Source organism: Ammospiza caudacuta, chromosome Z, assembly GCF_027887145.1.
Source record: "Ammospiza caudacuta isolate bAmmCau1 chromosome Z, bAmmCau1.pri, whole genome shotgun sequence".
Lineage (NCBI taxonomy): Eukaryota > Metazoa > Chordata > Aves > Passeriformes > Passerellidae > Ammospiza > Ammospiza caudacuta.
This window is the reverse complement of record NC_080632.1, coordinates 37,060,397-37,087,080: the sequence shown is the minus strand read 5'-3', so window position 1 is coordinate 37,087,080 and position 26,684 is coordinate 37,060,397. Positions and strand designations below refer to the sequence as shown.

At 39.0% G+C, this 26,684-nt stretch overlaps 1 protein-coding gene across 1 annotated transcript in view; it reads right to left on the bottom strand.

Annotated features, from left to right (window-relative positions):
- Positions 1 to 25,995, bottom strand: part of FREM1 (FRAS1 related extracellular matrix 1) — a 56,490-nt gene extending 30,495 nt beyond the window's left edge. Inside the window, exons 1-19 of the mRNA XM_058823977.1 lie at positions 25,768 to 25,995; positions 20,628 to 20,722; positions 19,777 to 20,078; positions 19,075 to 19,271; positions 18,098 to 18,421; positions 16,575 to 16,683; positions 14,662 to 14,793; positions 12,675 to 13,019; positions 11,870 to 12,012; positions 11,111 to 11,307; positions 9,867 to 9,957; positions 8,680 to 8,847; positions 7,918 to 8,126; positions 7,045 to 7,138; positions 6,431 to 6,683; positions 4,540 to 4,737; positions 3,156 to 3,341; positions 1,957 to 2,153; positions 975 to 1,203 (exon numbers count right to left, since the gene is read on the bottom strand). Of these exons, the coding sequence (XP_058679960.1) occupies positions 975 to 1,203; positions 1,957 to 2,153; positions 3,156 to 3,341; positions 4,540 to 4,737; positions 6,431 to 6,683; positions 7,045 to 7,138; positions 7,918 to 8,126; positions 8,680 to 8,847; positions 9,867 to 9,957; positions 11,111 to 11,307; positions 11,870 to 12,012; positions 12,675 to 13,019; positions 14,662 to 14,793; positions 16,575 to 16,683; positions 18,098 to 18,421; positions 19,075 to 19,271; positions 19,777 to 20,078; positions 20,628 to 20,722; positions 25,768 to 25,995 (3,697 nt within the window). The remainder of the gene's footprint in view (positions 1 to 974; positions 1,204 to 1,956; positions 2,154 to 3,155; positions 3,342 to 4,539; positions 4,738 to 6,430; positions 6,684 to 7,044; positions 7,139 to 7,917; positions 8,127 to 8,679; positions 8,848 to 9,866; positions 9,958 to 11,110; positions 11,308 to 11,869; positions 12,013 to 12,674; positions 13,020 to 14,661; positions 14,794 to 16,574; positions 16,684 to 18,097; positions 18,422 to 19,074; positions 19,272 to 19,776; positions 20,079 to 20,627; positions 20,723 to 25,767) is intronic.
- Between the last annotated feature and the right edge of the window lie 689 nt (positions 25,996 to 26,684).

Here is a 26,684-nt window from a genome sequence, read left to right as displayed (position 1 = left end):
ATGTTAGATAGAGAGACAAAAAAATCTTTCCTTGGTTTTTGAGGGCTGAACTGAAATTTGAGTGACGCTACTGAATTCATGCTCCTCTATAGTGATAGATTCCATCTTTTACTAAATAGCCACAGTCAGGAGGGATCCACCATATTCCGTGCACTGTTAAATACACTTTTTCATTACATGTACTTGAAACAGATTTGCTGCTTTAAAGCAGGCTGACTGCTCATGCTAAGCTGTGGAATCCCAATTTGTATGTTTATTGCTAGACATATGGTATATTGCAGCCTTTCAATGTCTAAAGAAGGCTTATAGGAGAGATAGAGAGATTTATTACCAATGCCTGTAGACATAATAAGGGGCAGGAGTAGGTTTAGGTTGGACATAAGGACAAAAAGTTTTACAGTGAGAGTGGTGAGATGCTGGAACAGTTTGTCCAGAGAGGTTGTGCAACACTGGAAGTGTTCAAGGTCAGGTTGAATGGGGCTTTAGGCAACTTGGTCCAGTGCAATTTGTGCCTGGCCATGGCAGGGGAGGTGGACTAGTTGACCCCTAAAAGGTCCCTTGCAACCTAAAATGTTTTACAATTCTGTGATTATTTGAAGAAACCTCATGATCAGTTAATGTATTTTTAAATCAGTCTTGCTGTCTCTCTATTCTAGGTACTGTAAAACATTTACAAATCTATTTGATGATGTTAAATTATGTTACATTATTCCTTTTATTTCTTTTCAGAACAGATGATTTTCCTACTCATATTACTACCCTTTTCAATACAGAGGTCTCTCAGGATGATTTTATAGACAGTTCCTAAAATCAATAGATAAGGACAGCATTAAATATGGACACTTCCATTCCTAAAGATTGTCTTGAAAATAAACATAAGGCAAGCGAGTAAATAAATTATGAAGATTTCTTTGGTGTGCCACTTGCCTCATCAAAATAATGAAAGACCATTGTAAGAAGAATGCTGCACCTACCATTCCGCAGTAGTTCCAGGGAAAAGGCATGAACAAGCAACCCATGGCTGTGGTGATCATGGTTAATTAACTCTTTATAGTGCAGAACATCACTGCCGTGAACACCGTTAATAAGGAACCCGTGCGAGGGCATCTGCACAACCCCAAATACCAGAGGGTCTTGAGGCACATCCAGATCAACTGCATTGATAACAGACAGATCCAGCTCTTTCATCTCCCCTTCTTGAACCTGAACATGAGAGAAAAAACATCCAATTCTTTTACATAAAAAGAAATCATAGAATTCTAGCATGGTTTCATGAGTATTTTTGTGTATAAGTGTATCTCTTGATTCATCCACCCTTACCAAGGAGATTTTTAACCAACCTCTGATTTCAACCAGTTTAAGAGACTCTAGTGGTTATAGTGACAAAGAGAGAAGTTGCAATAAGGAGATCATTTTGCCCAGATTAATAGAAAATGCATTAAATCAGTGCCAAATCTAGTGCTCAAAAAGGGGAAAGCCTTTCAATATATAAATGTATCTAAAAATGTCGATGCATATAGATTTATACATCCACTTTTTACTTTGCAGTAAGTTTACACTCTGTTCATGGAATTATTTATATTAATGACAGTCTACAGAGGGGAGAAGCTATGCAAGAAATATTTAAAAATACTCTAGTAAAAATGTGAAAGCTCTTAGGAATTCAGAAGGAGATGAAAGATCTCACTGTTTTCTAGATCACATATTTGTTTAAAGATTTGATCACTTCTTTTTACGTAAGTGCAAGTTTCCAAGATCTATGCACTGCTCCTATCCCACTGAAGTTCTGTCTTATAGGTTTACATGGGATTTCACTGGACTGTTTCCTGAAGTAGGCTGAACAACAAAAAGTAAGGGAAATATGCAGAGGAACAGAAGGACAATGTTCTTATTTATATTAAAGAGTGGTTTCTGGTTAAAGGAGTTCTATGACAAACATATTGCTTATTTCCTTACAGTAATATTTCTGGCTATGAATTCTGGAACTTCATCATTGGTTGGACTGATTAGCACAAAAAATGGAGTCTCTGCTGAGCGATGCAGCCCATCAGTGACATAAAGTACAAATTTGTCTTCTGTTGGCTCCATTCGCACGTGCCTGGCTTGAACGTAGTTTATATTCATGGCTTTCAGATGCTTCAGCTGAAATGAACCTACAGATTTTAAAAAGAAAATGAGTTAGCACAATACTTTCATGTCTCCTAGTCTTATCCAGCATCAAAATAATTGAAACTATGTCTTTTTTCAAAGAATAAGTAATTTGAATTTTTAAGTTCTTTGTCATTTTTTTGATGGTAAGAGTTACATTGCTAATGTTACTCCAGGAAACAAGCCCTTTACCCCCAAAAATGCATAATTTTCCTTCAGGCGGGATTCTGAAGCTTGTCACTTTTCAGCTAAGACTGCACAACTGAGCCCACATGAAACCAACTCAAAAAACAGGTAGGAAAATATCTGAGGTCCAAGGTCCAAGATTCCTTGATAGTGCTAGGTTAATCGCTGGACTAGATGCTTTTGCCAAGCTTAACGATTCTATGATTATATTATTCTAATTACATTTTGACTGACAGACCACAAAAATGAGAACTTAAAGACTCAGTGATTACAGGTTTCCAGCTGAAGATGCCTGGTAAAAGCTGATAGCATTACAAATCATGTTACAATGTGTTCTGCTGAGGGTGAAACTGCCTTTCACAGTTTGAAAGTGGACAAGGGAAGTCGTTATCTAAGTCAAACACCACCTCTAGCACTTCTGCAACTTTGTCTTGGAAACAAATGTGGGACCCAGGCTACTGCATTTAATTGGCAGAGGTGTAGGTGAAGGGACACTGGAGTCTTTCATGGGGGACTGAAGAGGAAGGCAGGGAGAGCAGATTTGTATCTCATATCGTGACTTCTAATAGATCTCAGCAGGATGCATAAAACAACTGTTGCCTTGTTTGCTTCAAGGGCCGATTCTTCACACTTGCATTGCTTTAGTCTCCCTTTGAACTCCTACACAAAGTCCCACTGCTCTTCATTTGTCAGCACCTGCGTTCCTCATAAGTCTGTATGAATGCCCACACCTGCATCTGCACCACCAGAGCCCACTGCAGAGCTTTCCACAAGCCCTCCACATCTAATCTGCTTGATTATCCTAAATTGTTAAGACTTACCTATGCTTATCCCAATGTTGCTCTTCTCAAAGCCAGGAGAAGGCAGTATGTTTTCAATGTAACCAAACTGGGGAGGAGAAACCAGCACAAACTGTAAGTCATCTGCAGTGGTGTCAGGGTCAGTGGCAAACAAATGTTTGGTAGTAAGGGCTGCTGAGGAGCCCTCCTCCACCACAAAGCTTGCACCTGCACACAAAAAACATGTTAAGCATTATTGGTCATGAGCTGATTTTACTGTTGTTTTTGGTAATAAGAATGGAAATAATAACAAAGGGCGGAAACACAACAAATACTGAATTACTGAGGGGTTTTGTTTTAATGTTTTCTTCTCCGCTTTCACTGACATCTCTGCTTTTGCCATCATAGAAGTAGAGAAGAGGATCATGAAATTATTTTACTGATTAAGTTATTAGCTAAGGTTTATATACTGCTCAAGAACAATTGTTACTCCTGTTTGTCAGAGCATTAATTACATGAGAGCTGTTAAGAATTGCTCGTAATGAACAATTTTTCATGCATCACTGCTTAATTTCCCTGCTGGGACAATGCTTAATTTCCAGAACATTACTTGGGTGAGTGCCTGCAAATTACAAAACTACTCATACATATGCTTAAATAGTCTCTGAGATACATAACATATACCTGATATTTACAAACAAATGACATTGAAAGACACAAGCATATAGAAAACATACTTTTAATATGTACACCACAGACCACACTAAAAAGCCCAGGAAATTGATGGAAATTTCACATAATGGGCTGCAGTTGGACTAGATGTACATTATGAACTCTATTTCCATTTTAACTGAATTTCTTAGATTCTGAAGTGTAGTTGTGAAAATGTGGCTTCATATCTATTAATGTATAGCTTTTGTCTTTATTTGCTAAAATAATTAAATATAATGATTCTGTCCCAAATTTCTGTTTTGTGCTCTACACACAAAGGTAAATAAATATCTCTATTTATGGTTATTTATGATTATGCTTTTGCCCTGTATAAACCTGATAATTGTTGAGCCACGAGTTCAGTTCAAGGACAAGATATAGATCACTTTTAGATCATAGCTTACATATGCAGCAATTAGCATGTAGACATGGTAGGGAGCAGATCTGAGTGCTCTTATCTCTAACTGCATGCTTTAAGCATGCAGCTGAAGAACAGCCAGCTCAGACTTGCACTGGCAGCTGGATTGGGTGTTTGGACTGTACAAGGAAATGAAAACAAAATTGATGAAAATTCTGATACAAAACTTTTGTATGCTGATTCAACTAACTATTTCTAATGCTAAAAATCAAAAACAAAAAAAGCCACTCTGAGTCTGTAGCCATTACAGCGCGGGGTAGCCCCCTTTGTACTGCTGTATTGAGAAGAAGCTTTCACCAGTTAAAATTGATGGAGGCTGGTTGTCCACTGGAAGCACAGTGATGTTAAGGTCATAGACAGGAACGGGATCATCACGTGAAACTGGGGGGGAAGGAAGTCCATCATAACAGCAGTCTGTCACATCTAGGCCAGCCTCGCCATCAGAGACAATCAAGGTTAGGATCTCAATGCAAGGAGTCAGGCCAATCTCACCACCTGTGAAAAAATATTTAGAAGAAATTATTTATCAAAACTTCCTGAAGACTAATTTTTATCCTGCAAGGACAGTCTTCAACATCAAGTCCGAAGAAAAAGAAAGCAGCAGCAAAATTACTGGAATTCTTAATTCTGAGTGGTGAGGTGCTGCTTGGTTAGAGATTTGGTTTGTTGTTAATAATTAATTTTAACCAGCTCTCTTCTATGATATAATAAGAGGGTGTAGAAAAGTCTTAGTATTGCTATAGTAATTATAATGTTATAATTGTAATGTTATGATATTATGTTATATTGTAATAACACAGCTAATTGTCCTCAAGATTCTGTTCTTTGTGCACTAATGTATGTACAAAATTTATATTGTGTGGGAAAAGTGTTTTTTCTGCACTTCTTCTCAAGGAATGTAGGAAAATCTTTATTTTATATATGTTTTCCTCTATGACAAATGGTAATATCCATGCTCTTCCAAAAGAAAAATATTAATATAGCAAGTAATGTATATGTTCTTATGTGCTTCTTATCCTTACAAAATGGACTATAACAAGGGCTGTACTTTATTACAGTACTGTATATTATGCCTATATGCAGTTACATTTAAAATGTGGGCTGATACAGCACTGGGAACTGCTACCCCTTGCAAGAAGCATCTGTGGGCTCAGAGCATTCCAGCTGTCAGCACTTCTGGCAGCCTGTGTCTTGCATTGCTGCAAGATACCATTAATAAGCAGCCTGAAAGGAAAGTGACTCCCCGACTTCTCTTGTAATACCTACTGACACCACATTTATTGTTAGAAATTTGGAAATGAAAGCCACAAACGCTACATCCTTGAAATTAAAACTTCATTGCCCCTGAAAAATATTGTCATTGAAATACAGTTTGTGATGTCTTTGGAATGCAGAAGAAAAGTTTGTTGGTGGTGGCCACAATTAAGTACTTCCTTTTCAAATACCAGCTGCTCATTTTAGACAGTGCCAGGCTTGAAAATACCACATCTATTCTCCATGCTAACACAGAATTACAGAATCATTAAAGAGAAAACCAGAGTATTTCAGGGGAAAAAAACCACTAAAGCTGCTATTCAGAGATGTAGAAAGGATAAATCAATCACAATGAAAGAATAAATTTCAGTAAGAAAGGAAGTTTACCAGCCCTTGATTTCTGCCAGTAATTAAAAAAAAAAAAAAGGTACTAACAATAAAACCACAAAATAAAGCATTTTAAACATTTCTTTGTCTTTATGAAACTCAGAACTTATCTTGTGGCATGGAAAGACTATGAGCTGTCCAAAGTAGATAGCATTCTAGATTGGAGAGGCAAGGAAGAAGTAAAAATGGGGGGTTTTACTGTCATAAAGCACATCAAAATACTGTAGTTTGTACTTAATAATAATTTTGTCAAAAAAGCCCAAGACATTTTGTCAGCAACAGTGAAAGTGTTCCTCCTGGATTGTGGTGCTTTCATATACTTGTTCAAATATAATTTTCAGTTCAAGCAGGGATTTGGATAACATATTAAAACATTTGTTGGTTGTCTATCAGACAGCTCTTTTTTAAAGCCAGTTTATTTTTTTCCCTAGTCACAAAGCACGGTTTCTAAGAAGTTCCTACTGGAATTCTGCAAAAATGTTAAGATACTTTTTACTAACACTTGTCTGACCGCCTTTCATTCTAATTGTGTCCTTAGCTCACTTACTGGTGTGCGTGTAGGTGACTAAACCAGCGATGACATCAGCCTGGGAGAAACGATCCACGGCAGAGCCAGCTCTCCTCACTAGCCCGTGGTGGGGCTGGCGGGCCAGCACAAACACCAGCTCCATGTCGTCGCTGTCCACATCTGTGGCGTAAATGTACTCTGAGGAGAGGACAACTTCTTCACCCTCCAGGCAGTGGAGCACGGGAACAAGGCCTGTTTGCATAACAGGTAGCTCATCATTCACAGGCAACACCTAATCAGAAAAATAATTTAAGGTTTTCTTACTGTTCATTTCAGTGGAAGCCACTTGTTTCAGGACACTGCTTTGCAGCTCAAGCTAACAGTTTGATGCCACTGTCAGAGTACACTGAGCTTTCTCTATAAGCAAAAAGAAACCAGCTGAAGTAAAAAAAAAAACCCAGTTAAAGTACAAAGTGCAAGTCAAAGCTCCTCTTAATTTTGCCACATTAACCTGAAACCTACGGTTGAAATGGAAGCCTAACATATGCCTTATCTTCCAGTTTCCAAGGTAATGCAAGCACTTCCAAAAATCAAGCTTTGAACCATTTGCCTCCACACAGACAATCGCTCTCAGAAACACGCCACACACTGACCTTGACCTGCAGGATGAACTCTACAAAATGGATGCCATCTGAGGCTGCAAAGAAAATTTCATCAGTGAGAGTCTCAGAGCTGTCATGACGATATCTGCGGAAAAAAGATTACAGAGCTACACAAATTTTTCACAGATAAAAAGAATCCATGCTTTCTGGTCATGCCTTACAATGTGTATCCCTCTCTGTGTAAGGGTGTACACCTAACCCTGCTGATTCTGAATCAGAGTTTCTCCAAAGGGTTTTTGGGGTCTCTTACAAGAAGAAAACTCCCAAAATAAACCATCCATCAGTCAGGAAAAAGATTTCCCTAAGGATTTGTCATCTATGTCCTGGCTGCTTGTGAGGTGTTTAGTAAAACATGTATTTCAGGACTGTGGTGAGTCCCTACTTTCTAAAAGATGGAAATAGATCCAGGGAGCTCTAACTCTGCATGCATGTGTCATGTCTTCTTCTTGCCACAAATAAAGAAGCAAAATTTTCTTCTCTACATTAATTAATGTTAAAAAAAGTTTTCTTGTAAACAAACCAAGCTTAATAAACACACAACTTTCTTAAAAGAAAAAAGCTAGCACAAGTGTCTTCTTCACAGGAACTTCATGGCTGAATACAGAATTTGTCTCCTCACCTGCATGAAGCAGTGCTTTTATAGAGAAATCTATTTACAGCAGACATGCTGACTCCCATTTCCTGGCCACTCAGTGCTCATTTCATGGTGACATTGCAATCCCACAGTTCTGCCAGCAATCTTCTGGAGAAGCTCTGCCAGAGCTATGGTGAGCACTGCTATGGTGAGCTCTGCACCACATCAGGCTTTAGCTCATTCAAGGGAGAGCCTCAGCTACCACAAAAGACAGCCACCACTCTTCTAACCTCACTGCCAGGGTACGCAGGTCCTCACAGGAAAGCCTGTCACCTCCATTCATGGGAATGTTATCCAGCTCCACCACCCCATGCTGCGGCTGCCTCTGCAGGAGCAGGAAGAGATGCTCTCCTTTCGTGTCAGAATCAGAGATGAGAATGTGTCCCTCTGTAATAGGGGTCGTGCCACCCTCTTGCACTCTCAAAGGGGTTGCTAAAACCTGCAGGGAGGAGAAATGCTGAGCTTTCCGTGCTGCTGCACCTCTAAACACACACCAAACAGGGTTATTCCCATTTGCTGTGCTATAAGGATGTGTGACACAATAAAAAAAATATGCCAAAGGATATCTCTTTTCTGCTGTGTTAGAAAAAGCTAATGAAATTACCAACAGTGGGCTATAACATGTGCATCATAGTTCTCATCCCATTTCTGGAGGCTTCGGACCTCCTAAGGCCATAAGCAACACAAAATATAGGGATGCAGTTTTGCTAACCAAGATGCAAAACATATATGTTTTTGTACAGATACATAGATGCCAAAGGTAGTCCTCTGCTTATCAAGGAAAATGACATTGCACACTCGCTAGACTTCACTAGAGAAGCACTCACCTGGTGCTTCTATCCCAATGCAAGCTGTGTGCAAGACTCTGAAACCCTGATACCATGGAAAATTCTTTTTTTAACTCAGTAAAATCAGAACATTTTATTTTGTTTGTACCCAAAGCAATTTCCAAGTCCTTCCTTCTCACTTTCCTACCCTACACACTACCCTACCTCTGGGGCTTGATTGTCCACAGGAAGAATTGTAATATTGAAGCAAATCCCATACAAAGTGCCTCCATGATGATTGCTGACAGAAAAAACAAACTGGACTTGCTGAGGTTCGGGTCCAATGTCCTGCAGGGGTGGCATGTAAGCAACTTTCATATAGTTCACAGCATGCTACAAAAAGAGAAGAAGGGTACATGTAAGAGAAGATGATGGGGGGATATTCATAATCCATGACATTAGGGATCTTTATCCTCCTCTCTTTAGGTGCTATCCAGCCATTAAAATAAACTTTAGAAATTTTGTATGCTTTAGCTACTAGCCATACCTTGATTAAATGCATCTTTAAATATAAATTAGGTGAGTACACGTTCAAGTACTCAAACTTCTAGCAAAGAAATACTGATATGGTTTAGAAGTGATAGCAGAGGTCATGGCCTAAACTTCTTTACGGGTCCCTGTCAAAATGGTGGTCCAAGGACCTTTTCTAACTGTGACTTTAAAATAAACAATTCATAAAAACTAACATCTCCCATAGCAGCTGAATTTGCCCTCATTAGTATGAATAGTAAGTGCATGCCCTCTCTTTCATGGCAAGGACAGGCCAGTGATAGGAACATTAAAATCTTGCATCCAGACACCCATATTAGGCACCCTCTGTAGGGTCAGAACTCTCATTATGGTTCTGCAATGATCATTATGCCACTTTAACCATACAGCAGGATATAAAACAGGTCACTTTAGTAATACTTATTTGTCAAACTACAAATGCATTAAAACTGAATTACAAAATCCTGAAAAAGTCTGTTCCAACCTGTTCTATCCAGCACTACTGGTATCTACTAGAGGAGACACTGAGATGAAGCAAGAAAGTGTTCAAGATCTCATTTCCACACTTTTCATACTTTTTAATTCCTCTTTCATCATGTGAAGCCAAATTCAGCCTACCAAGCAACTGTAGCCCCTGCTGCTTTTAGGATATTTGTGTTTACATATTGAAAAACTGAAACATGATAGAAATTTGTTTTAAAATCTGGTACTGGAATAGCAGAGTTTCGAGCTTCTTAAGCAAAGATTGTGATAGTACTGCTCCTCAGTTTTCACCTCTCGTTTTCCTGTCAAATAAAAGCTATACACTTGTAACTTTTTAAAATTGTTTAGAACTCATTACGGTATCAGGTAGCATAACAAACCTGAGTAAATGACCGCAGTGCAAGAGCAGTAGGATCCTTGACCAGTTTGGGGATGGTGTCCACCATAAACAGCTTCCCAGCATCTGAGTAGCTACACAAAAACATGTGCGTCACATCTTGGCTAGCAATACCAAAGAACAAGGAAAATAGCCATGTAGCTCAATCTTGCATTTCAAATTAGCTTCAAACTTCCACCTGCATTGAAAGGAAAAATATTTTCCTTTCTTCCATCCTTGCTATCCATTTTAACATTACCACAGAAAACTGACCAAAAGAAATACTTTTCAGGATGATCATGAAAAATCATCTCATAAGCAAAAATTACTGTGAGTGTGTCTCTACACACCCCAGATACTATTTACACCACCTGCAAGTCTAGTCTATCACAGTATTATTATTATTATTACTCGCACACCTGCATTTATCTTTAAGTGGAAAAATTAATTATTTCTAGTTTCATGCATCTTATAAACTCTGAAATTAACTGGTTTCCAGCAACCCAGCTTTCCAACAGCTGTAACTAGCAAACTGGATAACCATGTGGCTATTTGACTGATTAGGAAAATAGCCTGTTGTCCCAGTTACGTAATGATCCTTTGCTGCTTGAGGTCAAATTGAAAGTGTTAATCTTCAGCTTAAACCATGCAATTTCTGGATTTTAATCTTTTTGTTTAGCAAATTGTTGCTGATGTTCTAATGAGATTACATCACCAGTGATGTAAACTGCTACTGCACTCATTCATTCCATACCTCCCTTGCTCCCATAGTGTGTTTTGCCTGTTTTCTGCTCCACGTCTTCCTAGTCCACATTCGGGAGTGTCTGATACATATTTTTGAAAAAGCTGCAGCACCTCCTGGTCTCAGTCTGGGGGAGGCACAGGTCAGCCCCATTCTAACTGTTAGAAGAGGTGCTGTGTCTTGTGCTTGAGGCTGTACAAAATCCCAAAAGTCAGTGTAAAATTTATATCAAACAAAAGGAAAGTATTTCACAAGGTTTACTCCTTCTTGTTTCTTGTTCAGCTATGAATTACCTATTTTTTATTACTCTGAGTATTACTCTCTTGCTTCAGGCTCTAGCTTACCCTTAATCATCAGCAGGAGAACTGCATCCAACTATTGTCACCTGCACTTTCAACAAACAGAGGAAGAACTTGAGGCACCAGTATGTTACTGTCACTGAGGCTGCTGCTCTTACATGGGTTATTCCCCAGTCCCATCTGAAAGGTTTATCAGGTTGCACCTACCCATGGGTGCAAGAGAAAAATGGGGAAGTGGTTATGGTGTATGTGAGCTCCCTGTCTTGCTCTTCCACATCTATGAAGTGGAGATGTTTCTTAGTTAGGTGAGAAATCTCAGTCTCCTTAACAACCAGGTGGCGGGTCACTCCTGGAGCTTCTCTGGGCAGCTGGTCATCCACAGGGATAATGTGTACCATCATCACCTGCAATTGGGGAGACAGCAGAGTCATCAGCCATTGCTCTCAGTAAGAGAGTGTCCCAAGCAGCTGTTAACCAACAAGCACACAGAACTGGATCACTGGACTGTGAGATACAGAATGTGGCTGTCATGTCATATCATCAACACATGATTAATGGAGGTGTTTAACAGTTAAAGGCAAAGCTTTTGAATCTTAGAGGTTTCCCTTTAAATTAAATGCAAAGTTAAATTTAGTATGTTGGACTTTTGCATAAAAAAATAGTCTATTCTCAGTTGACTTCAGGATGGTTGTTTAATTTGTTTGTACTATCCCCAAATATGATTTGCATTCAACATTTTGTTTTATAGCACAGGAAGAAGTCTTTTTTATGAACTTTAATCAGCCAGGGAGAATTACCCCATTGAAAGCAAGAACAAGAAATAGCCCTAAAGAACACGGGTTTTGGTGACGACTGTCATCAGAAAAAATCTATACAAGTCTTATTTGAAAGCCTGTCAGAACATGTAAGATATTAGCCATTTCAAGAAAAAATTCAGGAGACTGCAAAGATGCTTCCTTTCCATACCTGTGGCTCTGAGAGATTTGGAGGGTCACGACTATCGCATAGCACAAACTCAAGGGAATCTTCAAATACTTCTCCTCCCAAATGATGATAATAAATCATTCCATTAAATAGATCCCTCTGAAGAAAACTGTTGACAAAATACCCTGTTGAAATGAAAAATTCATCTTCTATTGAATACTCCATGATTTTAATACTACATTAAAGTTATGCAGTTAGTTGTCCAAGTAACTGGAGAAGTATAATATCTTCTTTTTCACCCTAACTGGAGCAAGTCCTTCAAAATGTTCTCTCATTGTCTTCCATATTCTCTGAAGATCACCATCAAGTTCTTTTCTGTGTCAGTTAAAGATCATTCAAAAATGAAGCAAACAGGCCAAAAGCCCTGTTCAAAAGTCAGAACAGAATTTGCAGGACTAGCAGCCTCTACAGCCTAGCACAGGAATTTATGGGTTATTACATGGAAGAGGAGTTTTCTCATCATTTAGCATAATTAGGATCATGTCTTAGCTCTGACTTTGTCACAGATCCTTGCATGTAAACTAACTCACACCAATACTTTTTCCAGAGTAAAGGACTGCAGGAAAATGGACTCAAAATGGAAAAATTACAGGATAAATTGTGTACATAGGAACAGTTATGCTAGTGCAGAGATCAACATTAATTAGTGTTGGGGTTTTACACTACAATAAAATAAGTTCAAAATTGCCACTATTTGTCCTGAGCCAAAATAAGGTGTCTGACTGTAACATGTGCTGTATTTTTAAAAGGAAATGACAAAGAAAAATTCGTGGATGTGCTTCATTACCTAGCAAGTTTGGTCCTGGTTTCTTCAAGACTTCTCCTGCTTGTGGTGGCTTGGTAATATTGAATAGTATGTAGTGATCACTGGAATCCATGTCCGAAGCATGGAGCATGGAGCGCTGAATCAGGATTGTCTGTCCCTCATGAACTTCAATGACCACATTGCTGATCAGAAATGGAGGGCTGTCATCTTTAGGGAGGATATTTATTGGAAACTTATGGCGAATACTGTGGGAGCCATCAAAAATTCTAAATACCACAAAGTCCTTAGTAGAATCACTGTCATCATGATGGTAGTGGACAACTCCATCCTGAATGTCAGAGACACTGAACATGAATCCTTTCCCTCCTGTTAAAACAGTGGAAGAAAAAGCATCAAAAATGTGTGGTTCAGCCCAGAAAAGTATCTTTCCACTAATATGAAGATTATTGAGGGAGAGAGATGAACAGCATGTTGCTAACTAGAAAAATCAAACGCAATTTCACCTATTAAAAAAAAAGGTTGTAGGAGTTGGAATAGCTAATAAGAATGCAAAATTTGTAACTGTGACAGCAGAGAAAATCCTCCAAATGTCACTAAAGGTATGTGGAGACATCAAGGATTTTTAACTGTGATTGTTTCCACTTTAATTTCTACTTTCTTATCAGAGCATTTTACAGGCATTTTAAGCATCAAAGAATATATCAAATATATATTTTTATAATTAAAGATCAGGACTTCATTTCAAGTAAAATATAATGATGTAGGAATTTTGGTATATTGAGGTTATGGTCTGTCATAAGACAGTTTTATACCTCTGCTTCTCTAGAAATGTTATGCATACAGACAAATATTCAGGCAAGCTAAAGGATTCATGAACTGCAAGCTGGCACTAAAAGGTATGATCTCCCCAGGGCCACCAAGAAAACAAGCCAGGCTTTCCTCTAAGGTTTTGCCAAAAAAAAGACAATTCCCAGAATATGTGGTAATGTTTTCCTTGGCATGAGGAGAGCCAAAAGAGAATAAGGCACAGTCACTGGAGATAAAATACCCACCTCTGGCTGCTGCATGGTAGCCTGAGAAACCCTCAAGCTCAGTATGCACAGGCAGGATTGCCATAGGAGATGGGCCCTGGCTGGCTGCACAGCCTCCCTAGCACTGTCTCTGGGGAGAGACAGCACTGCTAGCCCTGCTGCAACCCACCCAGCACTGCTGCCAGCACACGGTCCCTGCCTGCAGCGCTGCAGGAGGATGATCTTGCAGACACTGCCTTTTCACTGCCTTCTTAAAACTTCCTGATGTTTTATAGATTCCCACACTGGACTACTTGTCCGGAATTCCCTGGAGTTAAGTTTACTTCTGAGTAGTGTCTGCATCTGCTATATTCAAAACACCACCCTTCTCTTCCTTTAAATAGCTTCTTTACATCTTTAGGTATATGCATTTTACATGAACACATTCAACTATCAAAAAATCTCAGCATTGATAGTGGCAACATGTTCCCACCCTGCCAACAGCAGTGTGATTTCCATTACATAACCTTTTCCCCAAGCACTGTGATGACAGATATGCTGGAGAGTAGAACTAGTGATATTGATAATGCAGAAGGTTAATGAGTTAGAAATCTAATTTAATTTCAACTTTTTGAAATAAACCTTAAAGCTACCAGTAACAACTATATCCAAATGCTGTCTGTATTTGCCAACAAAACAAAATCACTTGGCATTCCTTAACATCTGCAAGCAAAAATGTAAGAACTGAAAATGTATTGACTGTGTTTCTCCAAAGTCATGTTTCTCAATGAAAGCATAGCTGATTTCTTTAAAATTTTGCCTTTGGAGTGTAAACATACATTAAGAAAATGAAGGTTTAAATACTGACTTTTTTGAACATTCCTGCTTTAATACGCATGCCTAGTGTGATTGTAGGGGAAGGTGGTCAGCAGAGGGAGCAGAGCTGTTGTTTTATCACAGAGGAGATTTTTCTAGTCTCTGCAGTTGAAATTACCTACCTCTGACTGAGAGCTGCCCGTGCTGTAAGCCATCGACTGTGACCAAGCGAACATTTTGGATGTCATCGTTGTCTACAATTTGGAAGTGCTGCCATGTGATGGGTCGGGATTGCCCCTCTAGCAGGTTGAGTCCTACAAACAGCAGAGAGTTACGTCACTGTCAGCGTCTAACACTTCTAAAAGTGTTTCCAACCAGAGGAAAAAACTCAGAATATTTAATTATATCTGCACATCTATGTGTGAAAGGCATTCCAGTGGAGGTTTAGATATTAGGAAAAATTTCTACACTGAAAGAGTAATTTAGCTTTGCAACAAGCTCCCCAGGGCAGTAGTGGTGTCACCATCACTGGAAGTGTTCAGAAAATAAGCAGACAAGGCACTTCATGATATAGTTTAGTGGGCGTGGTGATATTCAGATGAAGATAATTTTGGAGGTTCTTTTCAACCTTAATACTTCTATAATGCTATGATTTTAAGGCCACCTAAAAGTCTGATAACAGCTTCTGACATACTTGAATTTTTTCATTGTCTTTAAGGAATCTTTTTCAGAGAAATAACCAATTCTGATGTTGCAGGTAGCTTCACGTGTAAGTTGCACATTGTGTCCTGGGGGAAGGGAAACATCAGGAGCCCCAGGCAAAGAACCATCAATGGGTATGGGGTCTGTCTGGTCACCCAGAGATTGCAACAAGAACAAATATCACCACTGGAACAAGTACACACAGACTGGGGGTATAAAAGACAGGGATTCCTGTGTTTGGGGTTCCTCCCTGCAGACACCCAGTTTGAGATAATTTTGTGCTGCTGCAGCACAGTTAAATTACATAAACAGACTGCAAGGATTCCAATATGGGAAACCCAGACTGAGCCAGTAACAGAAACTTGTCTGTTTGTATGTGTGTGGTGAGTATGGGAAGTCAAGCAGGACATCCATCGGGTCACTGGAGCCACCTGCTGTGGGATAGCTTCAGTCCCAGCAGTGCAATGGCTTCAGTCATGGCTAGTGCAATTGTGGCTCACAGGGAGGGGTATCTGAAAGGTAAGGCAGGAAATTTCCTTGACATCTGGTTTCTAATTATCTGATAATCTAATGAGGCACATTTCTGGACATTCGCACTGACAGGAGCATTGTGCTTGAAATCTCACAATGTCTGAAACTGGGCATTTAGATTTTTTAGTGAGTTAAAAACATATGTTGATCTTCCTGAGAGAGGACAGGTGCTCCTTCTTAATTAGACAGTCATTTCAGGTGAGGTTTCTCTGGAAGACATGAGGCACCTTCTGCTCAGATCCTTTCCTTTTCTACCATAGGAAAACTGCACTTTCCCTGGTGTTAACTTCTAGACGTGTTTGATCTTATATTTTTTCCTTTTGATGATTAAATATCAATGCACTCTAGATGGGAGACTCTGTTCCCTTTCCAGTGCAGGCATTATAAATCTGTTTGAATTAGACCTAACCCTGTAAGGTTTCCAGGCTTTAAATGCTGGTGGTATATCATGCCCTTTTTCCTATTTGTTAATTTTTGCACACTTCCACTTTAAACAACACCAACAAGCATTGGTCTTTCCTACGTGCTACCCCATTCTTCCTATTCCATAGGAGTAGCCCTTAATATTCATACCTTTTTATGTACAGTCAATTCTTCAAGTAAATGCTATGTGAATAAATCACAGTTTTCCTGTAACTCTATTTTTTCTTTATTTTTCATTCCAGTTAAGACATTAGATCTTTTTGAAGTTGTTGTAACATGTTCCCTCCAAAATGGATGCAGGGGAAAATAGATTTCTGCTCCTTCACTTTAATGATCCTTAGACTCCAGGTGTAAATCTGATTTTTAGAGCTTTGTCAAATATTTGTGCCAAAATGTTGTTGATTCTGAAGCAAAATTAACTTAGCATAAGAGATCTCACCTGTATTCCACGAAACCCGTGGGGCATTTGTATCTGTTGTTCTGATAGAAAGATGCACAGTGATTGGTGAACTCCTTTCAAAGTAGAAGTCATGCACCTCAAACTCCACCTGTTGTGAAAACAGATAAAATGCTTATTGAAAACTGGAAACAAAAACACATATACTCCAAAACACATATAGTGCATTCTCTTCTGAGAGATCTTAGAGGTTATTATCTGATAATATGTTAATAAACAAAACTTGATTTAGCTTCTAAAAAGAGCCACAGAAGTTCTGCACAAAACTGAACCTTCTTTGCTCTTTGCAGTGAATTCTGTGAAACTTAGTTTATAGTGTGTGTAATTTTCTTTTTTTTTTTTTTGGGGTAGTTAAATCATCAATTAATATACAGCTTTTTTAAAGTAGTACTAATAAAAAGTGAGGGAGACATTTCCTGCTTTTTTAAGATGTGTAGGACCGAAATAGGTATGACAGAAAATATATGCACTAGTGCAGAAAAAATAATTAAAAAAAAATCAAACTCTTGAGCTTTCAGATTCCAGAACTGTCAAATTCTTGAACCTGCAATCAGACAATGCTGAAAGCAGAACAGAGATGAGGCACTTAAGGAGCAGATGTTTTGGTAGGATGTCTGGTCCTCACTTTAAGGAAACAGGGAAATGGGGCTCCTGTGAGAGCCAAGAAAAAATAGGTGAGACAAGTCTTGTCAGCATCAATTGCCAGATACTGTTGCTGTTGCTTGCTCTGCTTTCCAGGCAACTATTTCCTCAGTTATCTTGCTCTGGTTTCTTGTTTGTTCAGTTTTATTGCTTTAGTACCAACCATTTTGCTTTGATTGGATAATTCCTTAAGTAACTTACCAGACAGTATTTCATAACTCACTCAAGAACCTGCAGACAGAAGTCTGACCTCATTCATCATTTCCATCATGCTCTCTGTGTTAGTGACATGCTTTTACTACTCCCAGCAGGAACTGTTGGGAGCCCTTTTTTGTTATCCCTAAACCCTCATTATCACAGCAGGTAGGCTGTCAGGCCAAAGAGCAATCCTGGCCTTTACCTGGTCTATCTTTCACGACTTTAAATATGTCACCTCTGCACAGGTCACAGAGATCAGTAACATCATGCAGGGATAAAAGCTGTATGGAAAAGGCACCATTGATCTTTCCAAAGCCTCTTGGGTAGAAGTAAAAGCACTGTTATTTCACTATTCCTCCTACTAAAAAAAAACCAAAACTGTTTAGGTATTTCTCAGTCAGAGGGGATAAAACGTTTTCAGTACAAAGAAATTCTTATGGAATGAGCAATAAACATCTATTTTGTGTTAGTTAAGATGATGTGTCATAGAAGAAAGTGGTAAAAGATTTTGCCTCTGCTCCTGTATTTATTGTATTTATATGCAATATAGTTTTAAAAACGTTTTTCCCCTGAAAAATGTTCATTACATGTGATTACATTTATTTCCATTTTACATAATCTTAAGGAGGTGAAAACCAGTAAATGTTCACACATCCCCCTGTTACCTCATAATTCCTCCTCTCTGTGTGGCTGTTATTTGGAGGCTGATAAGCAATGAGCATGTTGCTGAGATCCTTCCACGTGAAGGAGCCAATAGGTTTGGTGTGGTCAGAGAGGTGAGTGAAAAAGCCTCGTGGAGGTGGCTTGGTGATGTTGAATATAAGCAGGGACTTTGGAGTTTCATTGTCTTCAGCATCAATGGTTGTGGTTGTAATAGGGGTTAAAATAAATTGATCTACTTCCAGGATGAACTTTGCCATTGGGGCAGCTTTGGGTCTTTGGTTGGGAACAGCACCTCTAATCTGAACAGGGAGCCATGCATACTCCGTCTACAACAGAAAAAAATGAGACAACTGAAAAGGCAAAGTAAAGTGAAAAAATAAATCCAATTTCTTCTAGCTTCACATAGCAAATCAGGGTACATGTTAAAGCAATAATTATTTTGAAAAGAAAAATTAAAATATTTTAATTAGAAAATGCCTAGGGTAAATATTGAGACATCAAGAATATGACTTTCAGGTTCACTAGTCTTATTTGTGTCCTTAATTTGAGCTGAAATGACTTACTTAATTTGATGTGAGTTTAATGAATAACTTTATCTGACAGAAACATGCACAAGCTATTAATTATTATTAACTGAATATGTTCACAGAGCTCTTAACTTATAATTATTGTGTATGCTGAAGTCAGTGCAGATCATGCTGTACAGAAGTTGTGGAATTATGCCAGAATTAATTTTTCTCTCAGGATAAACTACTTATGTCTGACAGTAATCAATCAGAGGTGTTTCTCTCTAGCCATAGTGATCTAATCATAGAGGCATGGAGATAATGCCTTTCATTAACTTAGCTGGCAAATTTCTAACAACTGAAAAGATTTAAAGGCTCCCTATCTCTCTTCAAATGTGACAAGGAGCAAAAAATTATTAAAAAAGAAACAACAACAGAAACCACAGGATGACAGTCAGACATTATAAACCTACCTTGTGCAGAGTTTTGCTTCTGCTGTCTGAGAGATCCAACCTCACAGGAATATAATCAGTGTCAGGTGAGGGGGGATCAAGGTGTCGATACTGAATTCCCATCCTCAGAAATTCTTCACAGCTCATCTTTTTGTTGGTAATGTCGCCTAGTCCCTGTGCACAGCTCCTGTTTCTGCACTGCTGGCCCTGGTTGTGCTCTGTAACCCAAAAGCAATAGTGAAAGTTACCAGAGCAGAAACCACCATGGGGAACCTGCCCATGTAGCTAAAGCAACCCTGAGAGAGACAGTGTGATGAAAAGTAGGACTCCTTTCCCTAATTTCTCCTACAGGATTTTGTTTTCCTCTGATGTCTTCCAACTCCATCCTACCTTGGTGTTTTGGTTAGGTGCTGCCTCCAGCAACGACCTGTGCTGTTTCTACTGAGTCTTGGCACACACAAAGTTGTCACATTGGTCCTACGCACATCTATGGGCCAGAAACATGGCCAGAATCCAGTCAAGGAATTATTGACCCAGATCTTGATCTGCATGGTGCCTCACAAAAAATTCATGTGCCTTTCATGTGCCACAATAGCTCAAACCATTCATTAAATTTCACACAACCCACTGTTACACAACACGTCTGAAACAGCCCACTGCTCCAGACTTAATCTGCTGCACCTCTCTGGAGGTGCTAATGCAAACAACAAAAGCAAGTCATACTAGTGCCAGAGAAGAGGCTCCATGGCTGATCTCCACCAAACTGCCCTTGCTGCACTTTCCCGGCAATAAGCTGGCCATGAGCAGGCAGGTGAGTTTCCGAAGAGATTATGGAAATGGTGCAGTCCAAGTTTATCTTCCTGTCGTAATCAAAGGTGAGGATGTTCTTGTCAATCACCCTGGACAGACCGTAGTATTCAGGGACCTCCAACGCATGGGAGCGCATTTTTATGATGTTACAGTCTGGCTCAAGTAACTGCACATGAAGGGTGAATGTTTCTACAAACGTTTCTGTTTCTGTAAACCTGCAAAGGACAGAAGAAAATCAGTTATGCTTCATGGCATCTTCTGTTGCTTTGTGATCTGGGCATTGTCCTCATCTTTGAAACGGAATTACTTGAACTGATTTCTCTCTTGTGTGCTCAAGCCTTGAATCACCATAACATAGATCCTGGTGCCCAAATTCCCCTTCTTATAAGGGAGTGTGTGTGAAGATGTTACTCTCTGTGTGTATATGAGAGTACCTCTCCCTATCAGCAGGACAACAGAGAACAAACATGCAGTATTCTGAAAGTGCTATTGCCACTTTCCACAGCATAATGAAAAATCACTGGTTGTGTGTAATAAGCCAGCAATACATAATACACGTTAAATGAGCATATCTGCAATACATGGTGAGAAATGTTTCTGTAAACAGATGGTCACTTGTTGACTAATGATGCAGCTAGTGGATCTAAGTGGTTACACCATGTACAGCAGAACATGCTTTAACTGTAAAAAATGGACTGCTTGTTCTTCCTAAGGTCAGCTGGGCTTCTGGTAACAGTGAAGTGTGACCTGCTGGTGCTGCTTACCTGTACAGCCTAAGCATGACCATGTCTTCATCTAAAATCGGACATCCATTGTGGGTATATTTGACTTCATTAGGAAGGAAGTGGCAGTCAAAAACCTATGAAGGAGAAAGAATATTCTGGTACCACACTGCCAAAGAAGTTAACTTCACAGCCCCTGTTCCACTTCTCTCTGAGTGCCTGGAACCAGACTAGCAGAATGTTTGATATGTAGTTCATTTCTGTGAATGGCTATTCACCTGTACTGTGATCCCTCAGTGAGAGCCAGAGCAACCACATGACCTGGGGCTGCCTGCATGCCACAATTAGAAGGGCAAAGGTTGTATGTGATTGTTTCAGGCCGCCAAGTCCCTCCCCAGTACAACAAAGAGTTTGACCTCACCTTCTTTACCACTGCAGCCTGTGGAGTTAAGACTGTGGATACATCCAGCAGTATATACAACTGCAGTGGAGCTGAAAAGCCAGCAGTTCCAGCATTATAATTTGAGACTTATTGACTTTTAAAGTTGCTACTGACAATAGCTTGATTATATAGTAAATCTTGCTTTATGTCCACCACAATTATAACAAAAAAGTACGACACAGCTAACTTAGAATTGTTCCTAGTTTTTGTGATACTGACTTTGTACCAGTAGCTCTTTTCTAGATCAGACATCATCTTTGTGCCATACAAACATCCATCCCCAAAATCAATGTAATCCACAGCACAAAAGCAAGCAGATACCTATGCTTTCCTACCAGCTAATTCAAAACGGACTAATTCTGACAACATACCTGATATAAGCAAAATCTGGGAGTCTGTCTGGCCACAGTTTAGCCATCTAAGGCAGACACTTCTTTCAGGCAGATTGATTTATTTAATGGTTGGTTGGTTTGTGAAACCAAGGCAATGAGGAAATATGCCTGATGCAAATAGAAAAAAGATTGCTTTGACACACCCGTTGTTTGGAAAAGGGATTTGGATTCTGAGGAATACAATTTCCATGTTCTCAAATACTGCAATCGGCAACACTGGCAATTTAAAATTCCCTTGCAGTATTGTTTCTTTACTGAATCACCAGTTTCTTTACTGAAAGCTCCTAGCATTGGTAGACTGTGTTGTGATAAAAGGGAATCCCTACACAGTCCATGGAGGATGGGACATGCTCTTGTTTCATATCTACAGAGAGAAAAGGCATATTCTAGCCAGCAAGAAACCAAAATCACTGCATTTCTTAAGTGAATCTTCACTGTGAATCTAAACATAGTTTTCATTGCATTATTTGGGGCAGTATTCACAAATGATTATATGGACTTCCACAGACTAAAGTGAAATTTGTTCAACACTTACTAACAGACATAATAAGGCCATAACTAATAGCAGTTAATATATGTATATGGCTGACTGACTAGCCACCTTTTCTTTTTTTCAAAAAAGAAGAGGCAATTTCTTAATGACAGTAATTTTTTAAAATATGACAAAAGAATCATGAAAATTATTCTTTGAGCCAATTCGTGCAAATGCCTTGCATGAATTGTGTTCATTCCCTAACCACTTTAGACGATGGTGAAATGGCTGAGAGACTTTAGTAAGGTTCTAAAATTTTGACGGAAATTGTAACTCATAGAGAAAATCTTAGGATGCTCTGACTTTAAGTGTAAAATTTATGTAATAATTTAATTCTAAATTAATTGTTAATATATGCTTAACTGAAGCACCTCATGACATTTACATTCAAGAATTTAAGAATTATTGAACTTTGTTTCTTTCTAACCATTACAGAGAAATATAACTTACATCCTTCTTTAACAGAAGAATAGTTGGAGTTTCTCAGCTTTCATTATTAGTGAAAGGGTCTACTTCCACTGAAGTCATTCTCAGGTGCTCAAGCAATGTGATAATTTTTCTATACTCCAAGCAATTTTAAAATTTATTGCCTGCTTTTAACTTTCATCAAGAAGTTCATTGTACAAAGTCTTTCTTTTTTTTAGTTGTCTTTTGGGGTTTTTTTAAGTGATGAAGTAGTTGCTTTTCAGACATATATATATGTGGATTAACCTCTTGGAATAATCTGTGGTTTTATGGAAAGCATACTTGGTTTTATTTGTTGGGTCTGCTTAGAAAGGAAGGACAAGACCAATATGTGGAAAACAAAATTACTCTCATATGATTAAAATTTTGACTATGTTGTGGCTGTTCTGTTGTGCATTATTTTCAAATTCTGTAGGAATATGTACTCTGCTTTATTTTTCAAACAAAACCAAAAAATATTCCTTTTTCTTACTTAATGTCCTTTCTTTCTTAATACAAACTAATATAAAGGAACATGATATTTAAGTAATAAAATGGATAGTCTTATGTGATAGTCTACAAAACTGGAAAATAAAATTAAGAAGTAGTTATGTGGTATGCTATCTTGAAGAAAGAAAAAAATGCATATTATATACAAAACACACTCATATGGTAGATTGAGAAGCTTAATGTTGTACACTGAAAGTAAGATTCTTCACTGACATAAATCAGTGTAGAGCCCTCAAAGTCAGTAGGATTTTGGTTTCATAAGGGTGTTGTGGGGGACAAGGCCAAAGGGTTTACAGAATTCCAGATAAAAGACACCCGAGCCCTTCCCTTGCCCCCTGATGGAGTCACTCCATCACAGAAAGCCAAGGGGGGGTCAGGCAGGACCTGCCCTTGGTGAAGCCATGCTGGCTGGCTTGAATCACCTCCTTGTCCTCCATGTGCCTTAGCACAGCTTCTAGTAGCATCTGTTCCATGATTTTCCTAGGAACAGAGCAGAGGCGGACAGGTCAATAATTCCCAGGAAAGATCTACCTTTTTATAGGATGGTTACTGTAGCCATCCTCACCTGGCTGCCATGACTTTTCAAATATTATGGAATGTGGCTTCACAGCTACATCAACTAGTTCCCTCAGGACTCAGGAATGCATCTTACTGGGTCAAATCATATCAAAGAATTAATGTCCTTATTTTTAAGACATCATTAGTTGCACATCTTAATTGGTAACAAGAGATTGGAAAATTTAGAACCTTTCTACAAAGGTTTGTTACCACTGACTGACAGTCAGTTTATATATGTATTTAGACACAATCTGCTTTGCAAAAAAGAAACATGTGGTTTATGTTTCCTGATATATTTTCCTTTTGTATGAACAGGCAACTCTGTCTATAAATTCACTGGGTAAGACAAAGGAAATCTAAATATTTTCCTAATTACTGTTGGGCTTTGGATTTTTCCACTTCAACTGCTTTTCAATTACAATTTATAATTAAATTGTCATACATTCCTAGAACATTACCCAATCTAATGGAAGCAAACCAAATCATACCAGAGACATTTTCCGGCTGCAGAATTTCCTGCAGAAAGACCATGAGTGGCACAAGGAGATCTGGTCTCTGGCACCTTTTTTCAGGAACGGTGAAAGCTCAGGCACCACTAGCAGGCACAGTCCTTGTCCAGCCTGGTGCCCTGGGGCCACCAGCCCAACAGAGCTCTTCCCTCTACGTGTGTGCCTCCAGCTGCCACACTCAGCTGCCTGGGCAGATATGCAGGGCCATGAAAGAGCAGGTGCTTAACAGATGTGAGGCTGGGAGAGGGGAGGTTGTTTGGAAAATAAGGTGCAGTGAATGCACATCTCCTGGGACCTCTTGTAAAGCTATGTGCTTGGAAGATGTTGGGTTACACAGGACAAAGTGGCTATTTCAAAATTCCTGGGTCCTACTGCACATAGAAGCTGAGGCAGGAGTTAAAAGCAAAATTACTCCTCAGCCAGACAGATTGCCTACAGAAGAGGTTCACTATGTAAGTCCCTCTTTTCTTCCTCTCCTTTAGGTTGTATATTATGAAAAATTTCTTTACTGAAGAAATTAAAACAGGCATTAAAACAGGTTCCCCAAGGAAATGGTGGAATCACCATACTTGGAAACATTAAAAAATTAAATATAAGTAGGTCTTAGGGACGTGGTTTGTAGTGCACCTGGCAGTGTTGGGTTAATGGTTGGACTCATTGCTCTTCGAGGTCTTTCCAGCCTCAATGATTCTATGTTTGTAGGAGCCAAGGACCAGCCTGCACTGGGGAAGTAGAGGTGGGGTACTGAGGTCAGTGTCCCTGACTGGCAGAAAACAAGCCCTGGGTAGTTTCTGCAGAAGCACTACACTACTTAAGGCAGTCTCTAGAGAAGATCACACATTGTCTTCCTGGTTTCCCTAGTATGCTTCTGCTCCTTAGGAGGGCTGACTCAGCTGAAGTACTTGTCAGTGGTTTGCAAAAATAATACTGATGACCAAGCCAGAAGTTTTGAAAAATCTATTGAGATTGGTGCTTCTTCACCTATCTTCACAGAAGACACCAAAAACCCAGGAAAGGAGGTTAAAAACTATATTCATATACAAGCACATGAAAATGTATGCTGTGGCACAAACCAGAATTTTTCAAACTCCAAAACCTTCTTAGTTATGACATTAAAACCATTTATCTTCTGTCTATAACATTACATCTTCATGACAACTGTGTTCAGCTCCTTCCTGCTATAACTCAGGTGGGCAATTTGTAAAGCAGATGAGTAGCAGAAAAGTCATATGTGAAATATATTTCATTATTTCTACAAGCTCAACATTTGAAAAGAAAACAGGGGAGTTTTAATGTATTTGCCATCTGCTAACAATTTGGCTGTTGCAGAGCAGAACAAACAATGTTGCACACAACGTGCTTATTGTATGTGATTATTTTTTCTTAATTGGTCCTTAAGTAGTGGCTCCGTGACTAAAATTCAAAATGCTGTAGTGGGATGTGCATTTTTCAAGGGGCACTGGCTACCCTCATGGGAGAAAAATAAGCAGCTGAGAGACTGGAGGATATCTCCTAACTGGAAGTTTTGAAATACCCATTCTTCACTTGTGAAAGGAGACTCTGACCAGACTCACTTCTGTGCACTCATGCTACTGATCTCAGCTTTTGGATTTCAGGGTTGCAGTTCTCTGCCGGCTGTCCACTTAAGCAAAAGGCTGAATCCCACACACCATTCAGTTTCGTGCCTTTTAGTCGCTACCCAAAAGAAGAACAAAAATCAATCAAGCAGCCTCTTGTAGTTTCTCCCAGACCTGCACACACCAATACTCAAGGCAGAAAAACAGAGCCCAATTACCTGTGGAGTAAGTTTCCCAACCCTCTGTGTTATTGGCTCACTGATCACTTCTACTTTGCAGACATCTTTCTCTCTGGGGATGGAAAAGTTGAGGTCCTCTTCTGACAGGAAGACAGACTGTCCCTTCATCACTTTCACCCCAAGGTTCACGCTAATAAAGGAGGAGCACACAACTCTTAACACGACAGGCAACAGTAGAAGCAGCCAGCCTTTCTCAGAGGGCTTCATATTACTGGGGGGTGCCAGCCTTCTTCAGTGAAAAAATTTCTTAACAAAAGGAGTCTTCTTCCTCCACCAGCAGACTTTCACCATGTAATTAGGGCATTATTAGTCACAGATTAAAAATGTATGGCATGTTTTCTATTAATAGGCTCTCCTTGACTGAAATTTGGGCAGTTATTGGGCAGATATTTTCAAAATATCCTTAGGTTTTTATAAAATTGAGTGGTCAAGCCTGACAAAATGATGAATGTGTTCTCAAGGTTTGTTAATCCTGAAAAAAAACAAGAGAAAGAAATTTCTATAAGGAACCAGGCAACTATAGGGATAAAACCAAAACAACTAACATAAAAAATACTTCCACTGTTTCTGACAAATGCAGTTCATTTCAATATCGTTCAGTGCACACATGATCAGAAAATAGCAGACAACCCCTAAGTCTGAGAAAAAATCAATGGAGATAAAGAAGACAAGATAATATAGAAAATAAATTATACAAGTTTCTCATGCCCCTAATTACAGTGAATCTTCATCTTTCATGTTTATAACCTCATAAGAATTTTTTTTTTTTTTTTTCTGGCATTAAACAAGCACTGAAATCCTTTTAAAAGCCTAATTTCTACAATCCTCCAAAGTAACTGAAGCTACAGCACAAAGAACAGGAAGTGATATTGATTTAATTAAATTTGAGAAGATCA